At 40.4% G+C, this 18,318-nt stretch overlaps 1 protein-coding gene across 5 annotated transcripts in view; it reads right to left on the reverse strand.

The window, feature by feature from the left end:
• The window catches only part of SBF2 (SET binding factor 2), a 482,724-nt gene extending 470,729 nt beyond the window's left edge, over window positions 1-11,995 (reverse strand). For 3 of the 5 annotated variants that reach the window (XM_045484467.1, XM_045484470.1, XM_045484466.1), the window contains exon 1: window positions 11,503-11,723. In XM_045484467.1, coding sequence (XP_045340423.1) covers window positions 11,503-11,557 — 55 coding nt within the window. In that variant the 5' untranslated portion in view covers window positions 11,558-11,723. Of the gene's footprint in view, window positions 1-11,502 lie in introns of all 5 variants that reach the window. The other 2 variants (XM_045484468.1, XM_045484471.1) reach the window with 2 other exon arrangements.
• Between the last annotated feature and the right edge of the window lie 6,323 nt (window positions 11,996-18,318).

Raw genomic sequence — 18,318 nt, forward strand, 5'->3', positions numbered from 1 at the left:
AAACTCACAACACCAATATCAAGAGATACTGATATGCTCCTCTGACTGAACCATTCAGGCAGCCCTCCAACCAGATATTCTTACGTCTCAAAATCAGATGACTCAAACAAATGGTCTTAATCTGCTGTTTCAACTTACTATCCTTTCTCCTGCTTTAAGTTTTGCAATTTGGTTTACAACACAAGATTCCAGCTGTAACAATTCTGGGGTAAGACTATCCTTGAATAAATTCTCAAATCAGAGCATGGTATACAGGAGCACAGGCTTAGGTAACTTCTAGCCCAGTATTTGCCACCCAACAGTGGTGTAACCATTCACAAGAGGAGGTGGGTGGGTGGTGCAACCAGGTACATCAGTTTCTTTCTGAAAAGAAGAAAGTAGACTCCACATCCAGCATGAAACCCAACATGGAACCCAACACGGGGCTTAAACTTACAACCCCAATATCTAGACCTGAACTGAGATCAAGAGTTGGATGCTTAACACACTGAGCCACCCAGGCACCCCAGTGCATTGGTTTCATATCCACAAAGTGGACTGAATTAAACAATCTGTACAGTTAACTTATAACTCTAACATTTTATGAAATGGAAAGATCTTGATTAACTCCACGTGTCACTGATTGTTCTGCCATACCTGACACTGAGAAATATTCCCTCACTTTCTATGACTCACTTTTCATGACTCTTGATTTCCAACACAGAAAACTCTAATTTATAATGGTTTAACCATATCAGGTTATAATCTTTCATGTAAAAAATAAAAATTCATAGGGCAGTTATGACAATCTCACTATAAATCATTAGGACCCAGGTTCTTTCTAGGGTTTAAGTCCTTATCTACATGGCCATAGCTCTATCCTAATGACTGTCAAGTCTCTGTGTCCAGCCTCTACTTGTCCCCTTTTCTGAAGTCTCGATTTGGATGGCTATGAAGTAAAACTCACCATTTTCCAAGTCCACAAAGACAAATTTTAACAGAAAAATATTTTCAACCACCTATTTAAGTCATGATATCACAAGTATCCCAGAGTTTCATGTTTGGAATTTTACATCACTTCTGACTCCTCTTTCACTTCCCACAGCTATGGGAAGTTCACACCATCATGAGCTCTAAAGAGAAAATAAATTGGATTCGGTGAGGCTTATACAGCACATGACTTAGGACGTGCATTTATCAAATTGGCTTTGGCCCCCCAACAACTCTACTGTAATGTTCTAAAGTCACTATCCATATTACCAAGTCCATGAGCCTATTTGTCCTTATTATCAAGTCCATGAGCCTATAGTAAGACTATTTGTGTCACCCCAAAATTCATATGTTGAGACCTAACTCCCAATGTGATAGCATTTGAAGGTGGAGCCAAAGTGATGATATTTGGAGGTGACTAGGCCATGAGGGCTCTGTCCTCATGAATGAGATGAGTGCCCTTATAAAAGAGGCTCCAGAGACTTCTCTTGTCCCTTCCACCATGCAAAGACATGATGAGAAGACCACTACCCATGAACCAGGAAGCCAGGCCTCACAAGAAGACCCTGAATCAGCTTGGGCTTTGATTTTGGAATTCACAGCCTCCAGAACTGTGAGAAATAAATGTTTGTTGTTTAAGCCACTCAGTCAATGAGTGTTACAGCAATGAGTGTTACAGTTGTTACAGCAGCTCAAATGGACTAAGACACTACTGATAGTCCTCATTATACATTACATCTTCAGAGCTTTTGATATTTATTCATCATTTCCTCCTCCTCAAAATTCTCTACACCCAAGGTTTCCATGATATCACACAATCTTGGTTCTCTTGCAATACCTCTGACCACTCCTAATTATTACTGCTCCATCTCCTTCTTAAATATTGAATTTTCTCTGGGTTCATTTCTTAGGCTATTTATTTTTTCACCCTATACACATTTCCTCAACAACCTCATTTTTTTTGTTGTTATATCTGACAATCAGTTGGTTATTGGTAATTGCCAAATTAAATCTCTAATTTTCACTTCTCTTCTTACATCCTGATCCATATATATAACAACACCTAAATGACATCTCTACCTTGATTATAGGCAAGCACCTTTAATTTAACATATCCAAAACTAAGCTCAGCATTTCTTTCCTGCATCCAAATTTATTTCTTGTCCTGAATTCCCTATTTGCATTCATAGCATCATTACCTGCCCAAACAACTAGCTAGAGACTTTGTTACCCTCAACTACTCTTTCTCCTTTACCCCTCACATCCATTTCACTACTAAATTTCACTAATTTAAGCTTTCAAATTTCTCTGGACTCCATACCTTCCTTTCCATTCCCTGTAAAAGTTCCTGAGTTTTCTCACACTGGTCTTTCTTCCTCTAGTCCATTGCCATTTGAGTCATATTTCTATGTTGTTTCTTGTTTTTCAAGACCCCCATTTTTCAACAGACCCCACTGTCTACAGAGTCAAGGCTAAATTCCATAGCCTATACAGAACTTTTCATAATCTTATCTGAACCCACTCTAGCAAAGCTCACGTCAATTCCCATCTACACTATACTTTTCTCCACTCCTGGAACAAGACAGTCACATATTTACATTTTTTTCTCCCTGGCTATAATCTCCTTTACCCTCTTATCCCCATGGCAATGCCTATTCATCTTACATAACTTGTCTCTTGATTTTGGCTCAGGTCATGATCCCAGGGTCGTGGGATCAGGCCCTGCACTGAGCATGGAATTCTCTCTTTCCCCTCTCCCCGGCTTGTGAAAGAAAGAAAGAAAGGATGAAAGAAAGAAGAATGGGGAATGGGGGAAGGAACCCAGGCTGACTATGAATTACAATGGTTCCATAATAACCAATAATCAGTTTTTAAAGTGTCTCAACCTATATGGACAGGTATTGTGCATAAGTTTACCTCTTAGCTTATCTCACTTATACTGCCTAAATAAAACTGATGGAACACCTAAGAAGTATTTCAAATCTTTTGCTAATATACTTAGGTGAGTTGATATGAAAGAATACAAGAACCTCAAATAATTATGATACTTGACTCCAGGTTAAATATATCTAGATAAATCGGTTAAATTCTAAATGTATTAATGGACAGCAAAAGTAAACAAAAAAAGGAGTGCCCAGCTGGTTCAGTCAGTATAGCAAGCAACTCTTAATCTCAGGGTCATGAGTTCAAGTTCCATGTTGGGTATGAAGCCTACTTAAAAAAAAAAAAAAAAAAATTAACTTAAAAAGAAAAGTAAACAACAAAAAAAGTCATTAAGGGATTTAACCCATGTGGTCATTATCAATTTTTCTTGGACAAATTTCAGTAAAGTAGAAGAAACAATAAGAAAAATAAACAGTTTTGGTTAAATAAGCTCACCTGTTAGAAACATGATATTTCCTAACTTCCTAAATATTGTGCCAGAGTCATATGCAAAGTCAGGAAAATAAAGTCTTAATTTCAAATTATCGAAATCAATCTGTCATAAAAATCAGTGGTTTTCAAGTTATATTCTCCTTAGCATGACAGTATATTATAAGAGCACAAAACTGGAAACATATTAAATATCCAATAATAAAGTGAAATGATGAAGTCAAATTGATATACCCATAAGATATAATAATAACATCTACTGAAGATGTTTTCCTGGAATTTTATAGAATAATCTTTCCTTATGTCATCAACGTTAAGGAAAAAGTAAGAATACTATGAGTATCTTTTTATCTACTTTATTTTAGAACTTTATTTTATTAAATAAAATAGCTTTATTTTATAACTTTTTTGAATTATTTTTTTTAATTTTGAGATAGTTGTAATAATAAATAACACAGAAACCCCATTTCTCCTTACCCAGTTTCTCCCAATGGTAACACCCTATAAAATTATAGTACAATATCAACACCAGCAAACTGACACTAATACAATCCAACTTCTTATTCAGAGACCCCAGTTTTACTATATTTATTCACATTGGTGTGTGTCTGTGTTTCACTTCCATATGATTTATCATATATGTAGGTTCATGTATCCACCACCTAGTCAAGATACAAAATAGTTCTATTGCATGGACAATAGCCAAACTATGGAGAGAGCCCAAATGTCCATCAATTGATGAATGGATAAAGATGTGATGTATATGTACATATATATACATATACATATATATAATGGAACATTACTCAGCCACCAAGAAGAATGAAATCTTGCCACTTACAATGACGTGGATGGAGCTAGAATGTATTATGTTAAGTGAAATAAGCCATTCAGAGAAAGACAAACACTGTATGATTTCACTCATATGTGAAATATAAGAAACAAAACAGATGAACATATGGGGTAGGGAAAAGAAAGGGAAACAAACCATAAGAGACTCTCAATGATAGAGAACAAACCATAGGTTGATGGAGGGAGGTGGGTAGGAGATGGGCTAGATGAATGATGGGTACTAAGGAGGACACTTGTGATGAGCATTGGGTACTACATATAAGTGATAAAAACCATGGAATTCTACTCCTAAAACTAATATTGCACTGTATGCTAACTATAATTTAAATTTAAAAAAAAAAAAAGGAAAGAAAAAAACCCCAAGAAACAAAATAGTTCTACCAACATAAAAATTCCTCCTGTTACCCTTTCAAAAATTCATTTATGTTTTATTATTTTGAGAGAGAGCATGTGGGTGGGGGAGAGAGAGGAGCAAGGGGGCAGAGAGATAGAATCTTAAGCAGACTCCATGCTCAACTCGGAACCTGATGCAGGGATGGAATGTCACAACTGTGAGATCATGCCCTGAGCCAAAATCAAGAATCAGATACTTACCCAACTGCGCCACCCAAGCACTCCCTTCCTGTTACTCTTTTATAACCACACTCTTTCTTTATAGCTTTTTGTATTTTCCATATTTTCAGCAATTGTGTGTTCATTCAGTACATCATTACCAAACATCTACTATGTGTCTGCTACCATTGTTTTGGATACAATTCAAATTGCATTAATTATTTTTAACAGTTTGTAAAAGCAATTTTTCAAAAGACAAGGTTGTCTTTCAACCCAATTTTAATGCAGATATATGAAAAAATTTAACTAAGAAGTATTACTAAAAAAAAGTGTTACTAAATGAAAAGTAACTTTAGGAACATATACAGAGGGCACTGATTAAATGCAGGAAAACTGTGGTATTAAGTATACAATATTTCAGTATCATATTATTATAATCTGATTAGCTTTTAGAGACAGGTAATAAAATCATAGTAATTCCCAAAGAAAACTTCATAATAAAGATTTACAGAATGAACTAGGTTTGTTCTTCACTTACAATTCAAACAAGTACACAGATTTAGTGGATTTTCTTCCAATAAGTTTCAACAGAGGGCTTCACATAAAAAGGACTATTCAAAGGAGACCACTCAAGACATAAGAGTGTTCAAATGTCTTCAAAGTGATCCCAAACTAAAACATCTGCTCTTCAAAAGACACTGTAAAAAAATGAAAAGGCAAACCACAGATTGAAAGAAACTATTTACAAAACACCTGATAAGGACTTGTATTGGAAAGTGAAAAACAAACAGACAAAAAACCTTTAAAATAAGCCAAACAATTCAATAGAAAAGAACAAAAATTTGATCTGAAAGTTTACAAAAAAATATTCAAATACAGTAAGCACATGAAAAGGTGATTAACATCATTAGTCACCAGGAAAATGCAAATTGAAACCACAATGAAATATGATTACATATCCACTAGAATCGCTAAAAAAAAGTTTCAATTTTAGAAAGTAAAAATAAATAAAATAAAAAGATCAGCTGGAACTTTTATACATTTCTGGAAAGAATGCAAAATGGCACAGCCAATTTGGAAAATAGTTTGGCAGTTTCACACAAAGTTAAACAGACACTTACTATATGACCCAGCAATTCTTCTCCCATGTATTTATCCAAAAGAAATGAAACCATATGAACACTCAAAGATCTGTATGCAAACATTCAGAATAACTTTGTTCATAATAGACAAAAACTGGAAACTCAAATGTCCGCCAAATGGTGAATGAATAAATTCTATCATATTCAGCAATAAAAAGGAGCAACTGACAATACATACAAAATGGATAAATCTCAAACATGTTTTTTTTAAGTGAAAAAAAGTCAGACATTAAAAACACTATATAATTCCAGGGGCTCCTGGGTGGCTCAGTAAGTTAAACACCCAACTTCGGCTCAGGTCATGATCTCAGGGTTCAACAAGTTCAAGCCCCCCAATGGGCTCAGAGCCTGGAGCCTGCTTCAGATTCTGTGTCTCCCTCTCTCTCTCTCTGCCCCTTCCCCACTCGTGATAGCGCTCTCTCTCTCTCTCAAAAATAAACATTAAAAAAAATTTTTTTAAACACTATATAATTCCATTTAGATGTTATTCTAAGAAAAGACAAAAAAGGACAGAAAACAAATCAATGATTGCCAGAGGCTAGGGAGGGAACTGACAGCACAGGGGCAGAGAGAATTTTCTGTAGGGACAGAAATGTTTTATATCTATACCGTGATTGTGGTAGTGGCTACATTTATGTATACACCTGTCAAAACTCTTTAAACTGTTCAGTTAAAAAAGTGATTTTATTATATGTAAATTACACTTTGATAAACATGACTAAAGAAAAATTATCCCAAGTAAAGAAATTATAATAAAGTCATACATTTTACTATCCAAATTCTATAGTTTATAAAAGCTTCTGGATTCTGTTAATTAAAAAAATAATCTTCCCTAGGGTGCCTGGCTGGTTCAGCCTATAGAGCATGAGACTCTTGACCTCGAGGTTGTGAGTTCGAGCCCCACATGTGGCAGAGAGTTTACTTAAAAAAAACAAAAAATAAAAAATAATCTTCCTTTTCTCTGCTGTGGGATGGTGAGTAGTCATGACAGCCCTGGGTGGGGTGCGGGTTGTCAGAGCCCAAGTGAACCAAGGAAGGAGTCCATGTGGGAAGGGTCGTTCAAAAATGTTCTCAGCTCAAGTATTAGAAGAAGGGTGTCAATTGGGGCGCCTGGGTGGCGCAGTCGGTTAAGCGTCCGACTTCAGCCAGGTCACGATCTCACGGTCCGTGAGTTCGAGCCCCGCATCGGGCTCTGGGCTGATGGCTCAGAGCCTGGAGCCTGTTTCCGATTCTGTGTCTCCCTCTCTCTGACCCTCCCCCGTTCATGCTCTGTCTCTCTCTGTCCCAAAAATAAATAAACGTTGAAAAAAAAAAAAATTAAAAAAAAAAAAAAAGAAGAAGAAGGGTGTCAATGCAGAAGGGCAACCTGGCATGGGGCACTAGGGTGAACAGAGCGAAGAGGATGTATTCACATGAAAGTAGCCCAGTGTGGGGTATCAGAGCCTAAGTGGGGTGAGAAATATATCCACAAACAATGGGGAAGCTGATATGGGGAGTCAGAGTAGGTTGAGGAAGGTGTCCCTTTATCAGAATATCCTGGTATAGGCTGTTAGATCCTGAGAAGGGTAGTGGAGTGGGAGGGATAGAAGGAAGAATCAGCAGAGAAAGAAAGGCACCCAAGAGAGGAGGAGGAGGTAGCAAATATGAAAGATTGGTCAAATACAGGAGGATTGAATAAATATATTAAGGATAATGGAAACGAGATTTCTCACTATCAAAGAAGAGTATTACAAATATGAAAAAGAAAAAAAAAAAAATTAGAATGGACCCTGGAGTGTCGTACTGAAATTGGAGGTATTAGTGTAAACTCATCATTTTTACTATATACAGAAAAATAAAAATATATGTAAATGTGTTTGTGTACATACATCTACATATTCCCCAACTTCATCCATTAAGAGGGTCTGAGAGGGGCGCCTGGGTGGCGCAGTCGGTTAAGCGTCCGACTTCAGCCAGGTCACGATCTTGCGGTCCGTGAGTTCGAGCCCCGCGTCGGGCTCTGGGCTGATGGCTCAGAGCCTGGAGCCTGTTTCCGATTCTGTGTCTCCCTCTCTCTCTGCCCCTCCCCCGTTCATGCTCTGTCTCTCTCTGTCCCAAAAATAAATAAACGTTGAAAAAAAAAAAAAAAATTAAAGAGGGTCTGAGAGCACTAACAACCGAAAAGCAATAAAAATACTAGCACTGAAATCTTAGCTTCAAAATGTCATTCTCAGGGGCCCTGGGTGGCTCAGTCAGTTAAGCATCCAACTTCAGCTCAGGTCATGATCTCACAGTTTGTGAGTTCAAGCCCCACGTCAGGCTCTGCACTGACAGCTCAGAGCCTGGAGCCTGAAGCCTGCTTTGGATTCTGTGTCTCCCTCTCTCTCTGACCCTTCCCAACTCATGCTTTGTCTGTCTGTCTGTTTCTTTCTCTCTCTCTCTCTTTCTCAAAAATAAATAAATATTGAAAACAATTCAAAACATCATTCTTAGGGTGCCTGGGTTGCTCAGTCGGTTGAGTGTCTGACTCTTAGGCTCAGGTCATGGTCTCATAGTCATAAGATCGAGCCTGGCATCCAGCTCTGCACTGACAGTGTGGAGCTTGCTTGGGATTCTTTCTTTTCCTCTCTCTCTGTCTGCCCCTCCCCCACTCTCTCTCTCCCTCAAAAATAAACAAACTTAAAAAAAAAAAAAAAATCATTCTCCACTAAAAGGATTCAGGGACCCTAGAGAAATGGCCAATTGCAGGACTAAGGCAGATATAGTATAGGATAAACTTTCTCATGCCAAAAAGTAAAGACATGCTCAAAGAATGATGGGGATATGTCATAAAGACACAGAAGCCAGATTGAATGGGCTCTCATTGGCCAAATAAGAAACAATCTAAACATCAAAATAAATAGTAACGGAATATAATCCACTAAAAAAAAAAATCATACAGGGGTTCCTGGGTGGCTCAGTCAGTTTAAGAGTCTGACATCTGACTTCAGCTCAGGTCATGATCTTGCAGTTTAAGCCCCATGTGGGGCTCTGTGCTAACAGCTCAGAGCCTGCAGCCTGTTTCGGATTCTGTGTCTCCCCCTCTCTCTGCCCCTCCCCGGCTCTCTCTCTCTGTCTCTCAAAAATAAATAAACATTTAAAAAGAAAAGCTTGATGAGGAATAAGATATTTACAGAGCTTCAAAGTACTCCTCACAAAACTATTTATTAACAATTACATATTAACTTTATAATGAAGAAGCCTGGCAGGGATTGCTTATATCAAGTAATCAAAGTGAAAATCATCAATAATGGGATAAACTGAAATTGTGTACCACCTGATAGGCTGCAATGAGCATCACTTTTTGTGATATTTCTACACAAAGTACATAATCTGTATGTATCTAATCACTGGAGAACAGATAACCCCAAACTGAGGGGCATTCTACAAAATAACTGCCCTGTAATCTTCATAAGTGTCAAGGTTATGAAAAGCAAGAGAAGATGAAGGAATTGTTCCAGACTGAAGAATAAAGAGACATGACTAATAAAAGCAACATATAATTCTGAATGGGATCCTTTTGCCAGTAGAAAGATTAATAGCACTATCAACAACGCTTAAAACTAGATGAAGTACTATATCAACATAAATTTCCTGATTTTGATCATTGTATTGTGATTAAAGGAGAATATCCTTTTTTGTAAAAACATGCACACTAAAGCATTCTGGAATGACAGGGCATCAGGTCAGCAGCTTCCTCTCAAATGGTTCAGGGAAAAAAGTTCTTCCTACCTTATTTGCAAGTTTCTGCAAGTTTGTGATTGTTTCAATTTTCTTAAGTGAGAAAAAACAATGTTGCTAAAAATGAAATAATGTTAAAAATAAACTGTGATTTTGGGGTGCCTGGGTGGCTCAGCCAGAGAAGCCACCCACTTTGGCTCAGGTCATGATCTCAGGGTTTGTAACTTTGAGTCCCACATCGGGTTCTCTGCTGTTAGTGTGGAGCCTGCTTCGGATCCTCTGTCCCCCTCTCTTTGTCCCTACCGACTTGCGTGCTCTCTCTCAAAAATAAATATTAAAAAAAATAAATAAACTGTGATTCTCCATATTGTTGGTAAGAGACTGCAGAATGCAAAATTACTAGGAAATAAGAAAATGTTGGAGCCAGAAGATACTTTAAATACAGCCCAACCCCTTCTCTTAACAATTGACCTCCATTAGGTCATGAGTAGTGACAGATTAAAAAATGTAAGTTTCCCACTGGGGCACCTGGGTGGCTCAGTCGGTTAAGCGACAACTTCTGCTCAGGTCATGCTCTTGAGGCTTGTGAGTCTGAACCCTGCATTGGGGTCTGTGTTGAAAGCTCAGAGCCTGGAGCCTGCTTTGGATTCTGTGTCTCCCTCTCTCTCTGCCCCGCCCCTGCTCACGCTCTTTCTCTCTCTCAAATACGAGTAAACATTTAAAAAAAAAAAGTTTTTAAATAAAAATTTCCCACTGAAGGAAATTAGAAGAGTAATAGTGAAAGGAGTAGTTGACAGAGAATGGGTAGCACAATGACATTCTGACGCTACAGATGACTGTAACCATCAGCAAAACACAATCTCAGCATCTCCTCTGAAAGATGTAGGGACTACCAGCTGCTGTATAAAATTCCTTGTAAATGTGCAACTGGAATTAACCTGAAATACATGTGCTTTCTAGTTCAATTTATTACATTATGCTTAGCTACAGAATACAAAGAAATACAAATAAAAAAATAAACGTGCATGAACCCTGAATTTTCTTAAGCTGCAGAAGTCCAATGATGAAATTAAAATACAATGCATTTGCCAAACTGTTCCTTATGAAGAAAATTTTGCGATGAATTAGAAGATTAGAACATGCATTAAACACTGTGTGTCAATTATACTCAAAAAAAACTTTTTTAATCCAAAGAAAGGTTTTTTAGTCACACATTAAGACCTTCAGCGGTTGGATGACTGTCCTTACTTAAAAGATAGTGCTCACTCTGAAATGACTATCATATCTTGTCCTGAAAGAACAGGGAGCATTTCCTAGAAACGTTTAAAACTGCAAGGACCCCCTTCCCCAGTACCATGGGTTCACTGGGGCGGTGACTAGACAGGCCTCCGACAAGGAAGGGGTGAGGTAGCACTGGACTCTCAGCATTTCCTTTTGGAGAGGACAGCCCCCTGCGTCACTCGTTACTCACTCAGGATGCAGGGCAGAAGTTTATCCCCGAGGAACTTAACACAGTTGGCTCCTGCCCTCCTAACCCTTAGATCCTGGCCCAATCCCGCGGGCACCAGGGCGCTGCCCCGGGTACCCGGCCTCCTCCGGAGCGAGGGTCGCAACACCTGGATTCGCCCCCAGCTGGCCCAGCTGGGCCTCCCTGGGCCCCAGCGGACGCGGCCTCTTCCCCTTCTTTTCCCCTCCCCCTCCCCTCGTGCCGGTCCCTCACGCCCACCGTGAGGCTCAGCCCAGCCACGAAGGCCGGACACCGACCTCCCGCTCCGCCGCTGCCGGCCCGGCCCTCCCCGCCTCCCTGCTGCGACGCCCAGCCCCGCAGAGCCCACTGGACAGCAGCCGGGGAGGGGGGGGGGGGGGGGGACGGGGGCGGGGAGGCCCGGGGGCGGCGCCCGCCCCACACCCTTACCTGGCTTCTCGTGGTCGTAGCCTACTACGATGAAGTAGTCGGCCAGCCGGGCCATGGCCGCCGCCGCAGCGCCCGGGAAGCAGGTGCCCGTCGCCGCCCTTGCCGCCGCCGCCCACCGGGCCCGGGAGGGCTCAGCATTTTCCCTGCAGCAGCAGTAGCGGCAGCGGCGGCACTTCAGCCATGTTTGACAACCAAGGCGCGCTGTGCGCCTGCGCTAAGCCGAGCGCCTGCTCCTCCCCCGCCCCCACCCGCGCAGACTCCCGGACCCGTGGCCAAGGGTGAGCCCACCCCGCAGCTCCCCGGGTCGCTCGGGCTGCTGGCTTAGTAGAGTGGGCTGCTGGACGTATTCCCGCCACCGCAGCCGCTCCTGGTGGTTCACTTGGAAGCCTGGTTGCCCTTTCGTGGCCCACCACCCCCGCCCCCTCCCCTTTTTTTCCTAAGCGGGGAGTCCTTTCCTTCCGCCTTCTCTATTCTTTCTTTCTGGATCTGGGAAGAAGAGACAAGGATCGTTGAGGGGTCTCCTGAAAAGTTTGGCTCTTCCCCTCCCCCCACTACTCCCCTACCAAAGACGAGATTCTCCCGCCCTCGACTGCAGCATGGAATTTGCACTGCCAGGGCTTTTGCTGCACGTTTCCTGTTTATGTTGTGCAGATGGGAATTTTAGGAACATGCCACCGAGCAGGCGGGGGAGGGAGAGGCTTTTGCGCAATCTTGAGGCGCCTCGTGCTTCAGTGCTGGGTGGGCTGGGGGCGGTTGGCCTGGGCTTCCCCCGGAGTGCCCGGTGGGGGTGGCTGGATTCCACCAAAGAACGCGGCATCCCCGGGATCCTCCTGAACTGGCCGGGTGCAATAGAGTGTGAGGGAGGAGGCTTTGTCTCTCCCAAGGGAGCCCCTCCCGCCTAGGTTTTCTGCCCTTGCCGCGGTCCCAGGGCTCTTGTAGCAGGAGCAGGTGGTGGCTTCCAACATACCCACTCAAGCACGCAATACAAAGAATTAGTGGGTCTCACTAGAGATTCTCTAGGTCACTTTCTTTTTGGCTGCTAGTATTGATCATTTCAAATTTGGCTGGTGAAACACCCAGATGAGTTTGTTTTGTCATTTGTTAGTATCTGAGGAAGTTTTAGTAGTCGGATAAGTTACAGGGGGTAGGCTGAAGTTTCGGGAATCTCCATGGTTTGCAAATGTGATCATCTTCGTGGTTGCTTATCGCTACTCTTTACTAATTGAGGACTTGACCCATACCATTTACATCTGTCTGGTATACAGTTGGTGCTTAACAAATATATTTAAAGAGTGAATGTACAATTTCCCCTCAACTACCAACAGGAAGTTGCTATAGCTTGAACTCTGAACTCAGAGTCCAGAGAGTTGGGAGTTTCAATTTCTGAAAGTATAATTGATCATTTCCTCTTTCTGTGCCATACTTTCTTCATCCAAAAATTGAGAGGGTTGGGCTACACTAAAACTAAAATTCCCAGGAAGGAATACCTTAACTCTAGGAATTTGTATGCAAATTGCTTGTGGTCAAACTTAATCAGTCTAGTTACAGGGGTGGAAAGAAGATAACAGATTGAACTTGAAAATAATTAAACCAAAAAAGCCTCAGTCACACCTCATGTAAGAATCCTCTCTATAACTTCCCTGAAGAGCTCATCATCCAACTTGATCACTTTCAGTAAGAAGTAACCTTACTTCCTTGGGAGGCCGTGCATTCCACTGTTTAAAAGCCCTATTAGAAAGGTCTTACTCATTATGTTACAGTTGTTCTGTAACTTCCCCTATTCTCTCTGGAACTACCCAGAAATAAAAATCTATCTTTTAGTTAGACTTTCAGATTTTTAAGGCAACTGTCATGTTCCTTCCCCATTTTATGTGTCTTTAAATTAAGTCAAAGGGGTGCCTGGCTGGCTCAGAAAAGCATACAACTCTTGATCTTACAGTGTTGAGTTCCAGCCCCATGTTGGGTATAAAGATTACTTAAATAAAACTTTAAATAATATATTAATGTGAAATTCATATAACATAAAATTAACCCTTTCAAAGTACAATTCAGTGGTATTCAGTAGATTCACAATGTTGTATAACTACCACTTCTATCTAGTTCCAAAATAATTTCTATCATAGTAAGCAGCCACTCCCATTTCTCCTCCCCCAGCCCCTGGTAACCACCATTTGCTTGCTCTCTATGGATTTACCTATTATGGATATTTGATGTAAATGGAATCATACAATATGTGATCTTTTTTGGGTTCTTTCATTTAGTATAATGTTTTCAAGCTTCATCCATTCCATAGCATGTATCAGTACTTCATTTTGTTATGGCTGAATAGTATTCTATTGTATGTATATACTATATAAAATATAATGTATCTATTTTTTCTTTTGTTTTCTGGGCTTTTGGTGTCATATCTAAAAATCCATTGCCAAATCCAAGGTCATAAAAATTTCCTCCTGTTTTCTTCTAAGAGTTTCATAGTTTTAGCTCTTGTATTTAGGCCATTTTGTGTTAATTTTTGTATATAGCATGACATAGGAGTCCCATTTTACTTTTTAAATATGTTGAGCTTTATTTTATTAACAAGTGTGGGTTTAAATTATTTTAACTTTTTAGGGGCTCCTGGGTGGTTCAGTTGGTTAAGTGGCTAACTTTGGCTCGGATCATAATCTCACAGTTTGTGAGTTCAAGCCTCACGTCGGGCTCTCTGCTGCCAGCTCAGAGCCTGGAGCCTGCTTCAGATTCTGTGTCTCCCTCTCTCTCTCTCTGCCCCTCCCCTGCTCACACTCTGTCTCTCTCAAAAATAAATAAACATTAAAAAATTTGTTTAAATAAATGAATAATTTTAACTTACTTTTTTTTTTTTAATTGAAGCTTAGTTGTTTTCAAAGCCTAGAATTAAACATTGTGTGCTGTTAGGCATATTCCATCTGCTGAGTCATAGGGGGGCTGCCATTCCATTTGCAAATGGGTGTTTTGTAGCATAGGGATTTTGACATATCCCAGGTATATATATAAAGGCACCATGTGTTTATATACACATGTGAACATATTTAGCATACACTGGAGCTGTGCTTTGCTTCTCAGCCAACAACTGCCAATCTGCTGAAACTGATAAGCCCTAACAAGGCACCTGATTACTGAGGTTGGCTGAAGGCCAGACCATCCCCTCGAGATAACCACCATCACCTTTCACCAAAGAGTGAGGGAGTAAAACCCAGATTTGTTTTACTGAAGGCAGGCAGGAGCAGGAAGGGAAGAAGAATATGCAACATAGCATATGCCTTTCATCTATGCTTTAGAAGACAAAAATGCAGCCAGTTACTAGTGAACAAGAATTATCAGCCCTCTGCTCCTACAGTTGGCTGTTGCGGAGTGAGTGGTTGATCTGTACAGTTATTTCAAGTGCTTCCTGTGGTTAGCCGCTACGGTTCAGAGAGGCAATATGAGAGTTAGACTTAACCAAATGTCCACAAGCAGGGCTGGGACTTCTTAAAATGGTCTTTACAGTAGCAAAGGACACGATTTGGAAAATTGCCTGATCCATTGCCATATCCCCATCCTTTCAGATGCCTAGGTAAAAATCTTAATGATTGTTACCTTCGACACATGCCCCTCTCTCAGCCCCCCATTCATCACTCAGTCCTATTGATCCCACTTCCCAAATATGTATACTCCTCTTGACCCCCATTGTCACCCCACTATCTGAGCCACTACCACCTTCCACCTTAACTATTGCTATGACTTCCTAACTGATGTCCCTCCTTCATTGGTGGTTCTAGATCTTCCACGTAGATAAAAAAAACTTAAGGACGGTAAGCGGGCAATGAACCTTATCTTCAAATTAAATTGTATAGCAAACACACTGTTTCTGCCTTGGGTGTATGTTTGGGGTACAGGAAGGAGGCTTCGCTGATGGCTGATGGAAATTGTCCAGTAGTTGCTTTCACACATGTTGATCATATGAATAGTTGAATCCTGACACATATTAAGTACCCCTGACATTAGCAGCTATAGTGTAAGTAGGTGCTGTGAGAGTTTGCAGGCTGCTTTTACTTAGCTTGCATGTTTTTTTGATGAGTAGGACTGGCTACATCATTTGTAGAGCCCAATATAAAATGAAAACGTAGGATCCTCTGTTAAAAAATTATTAAGAATCTCAAAACAGTGACAAACAGAGCATTAAACCAACTGTGGGACCCTGTGTGACAGAACATGGTGCATGTCCACAAAGCCGGCCCTATTGGTGAAGCTTAGAGTGGAATGTGTGCATGTGTGTGTATGTCTGTGTAGGGGTAAATTAATAGAGATTATGGGTGGACCACGCCCTCACCAGTCTCTCCAGAGTACCATCACTGCCACTGTTTCCCTTCTTGCTCTTCCTTCATCCAGGCCACAGTAAATAGCCAAAATGATCTTTTAAATAAATGTATATCAGATCATGTCTCTCTCAACTTTACACCTGTTGATAGATTCCCACATCATCATGAATAAAGTACAAAATCTTCATCATGTTCCAGAGGGTCCTACTTACTCTAATCCTGATGACCTCTTTGATCTTATTTCATGCCACTCTTCTTCCTCACTCAACGTGTTTCAACCATACCAGCCTCTCTCTAATATACCAAGTGCTTTCTCACCTCTAAGGCTTTGTATATGCTGTTTCCTCCATTTGGAACATGGTCCCCCTAGTTTTGCGTTTCCTTCAGAACACTTACCATAGTTTATAATCATGTATTTATTCTTTTGGAGATGTATTTACAATTGGCTACCCACCATGCTGTAAGGTCATTGAGGACAAGATGTTTGCATTAATCATTACTGTATGCCCAACATTCAGCACAGAGCTATGCATGTAATATGTGTTCAGTAAATAGTTGTTAAAGGAATAAATGCACTTTCAAATCACATAGCCCCATGCATAAGAATTGCTTCATTAAAGTGGTTCTAATCTGATAGCATAGGATCCCCACCTGGAGGCAGGCAGCATAATGGTTGCTCCTGTTAAAGCTTTTGGCTACAGATGACACCCAAATGGTCTAATCATCTCTTTTATAATCCATTTATTAATACCAATCATTGGGTCATCAGTAATAAATTTCTCTTGAAGTCATTTCATCTTATTCTGTTATAGCTGTTAGTATAACAAGCTTCTATATGTTTACCATCTTTTCTGTATTCTCTTTCATCTGTCTGTAGCAACTTATATTCTTTAAGCTTCAAGGAGGCTTGTCACATATAAGGACCGATTTTTTACTAGATTTTTAAAGTTTGTTTATTTATTTTGAGAGAGAGAGAGAGAGAACACCCACATGAGCAAGGGAGAGGGGCAGAGAGAGAGGGAAAAACAGAATCGCAAGGAGGCTCCTTGCTGCCAGCACAGAGCCCAACGCAGGGCTCAGTCTAACAGTGAGACCATGACCTGAGCTGAAATCAAGAGTTGGACACCTAACCGGCTAAGCCACCCAGGTGCCCCAAGGACTGATTTATATATATACAATTGGTTTAGTAAACTCTACAACCCAATATGGGGCTCAAACTCCCCACTCTGAGATCAAGAGTTGTGTGCTCTACCAACTAAGCCAACCAGGTACCCCAGGACTGATTGTTTCTGCACAAAAATGAGGCAGCAAATTGTATGCCTATTTTATACTTAAATTGGTTTATTTACATGTGCATTTTTCTGGAAAGGATCTATATTTTATTAGCTCCTCGGACAGGTCAGAGATTCCAAAGAAGTGCCAAGTTTTGAATCCTGCTTTATTTTTCCCTGTGAGTGATCAAATCTGTAAAACTGATTGTGTCCTTTCTCTAAACCACTTTGTGTTTAGAAACTTCCAGGAAGTTTCTTAAACCTTGTTTTCAAGTGGGCTTTGTAAACAAGCCCTTAGCTTAGCAGCATGGTTTTGAAACATGAATAACACATGCATTATGAACTTTCCTGTTTGAAAAAAGAGGCATCTGAGATAATTATGCAATGCACTGAGCTCCTCAGTTTTATTCTTCTTACTATCATTAATATAATATATTGCTTCTCATTATTTTTCTGCATGAGCTGAGTGTGGTCAAACTGGCTTTAGGGAATGTGTCCATATATTAGCTGAGAAACCACCACAGTTTTTTTAAACTCCAAACATCACTAACAATAAGGCTTGGATTGAGGGCCTAAAAATAATTCAGTTGGAATGTAAAGAAGACACCAATTGAGACACCAGTATAACAAACATTCCGCATATTTGTGTGTCTTTACGTATGATTTCAGGATGCATACATTTATTACCCTGCTTTGGGGTTTATTTACAATCCGACCCTTTAAGAATTCTTGGGCACAAAAAAAGTGGGCCATCATTTACTAGAATTTCTTTCTTTTTTTGTCTTTCTCTTTTCTTTACAGTGAGATTTTAAAGATGTTTCTTCCTTCCCTTCCTTCCTTCTACTCAATATGAATCCAATCACTGCAGCTTGTTTGAAACTTCACGTTAACAAATTACCAGAAGCAGAACTCCTGTGAGGTTTTCTTCTAGATCCCACCGTGTAACTGAAAACACATTCGTGTGTGCGTGTGTGTGTGTGTTTCTTCTGAGATGATTAAGCGAACCAAAGTAGCATGGGAGAAAAAGATGCCAACATTTGGCAAATTTTGTATAATTTTATATATTTTTACAACGTATACCCTATGACCCCCCAACGGAACGCTCGGGCTCTTGTCGCTCGCTTACGCAAACGCGCGTGCGCGCAGACACACGCACACACTTTCGAAGATACGGTGTTCTAGCAAGATCCCGAGCTGCCAATTCAGTACTTAAAAAAATGGGGGGGAAA

Source organism: Leopardus geoffroyi, chromosome D1 (assembly GCF_018350155.1).
Source record: "Leopardus geoffroyi isolate Oge1 chromosome D1, O.geoffroyi_Oge1_pat1.0, whole genome shotgun sequence".
NCBI lineage: Eukaryota > Metazoa > Chordata > Mammalia > Carnivora > Felidae > Leopardus > Leopardus geoffroyi.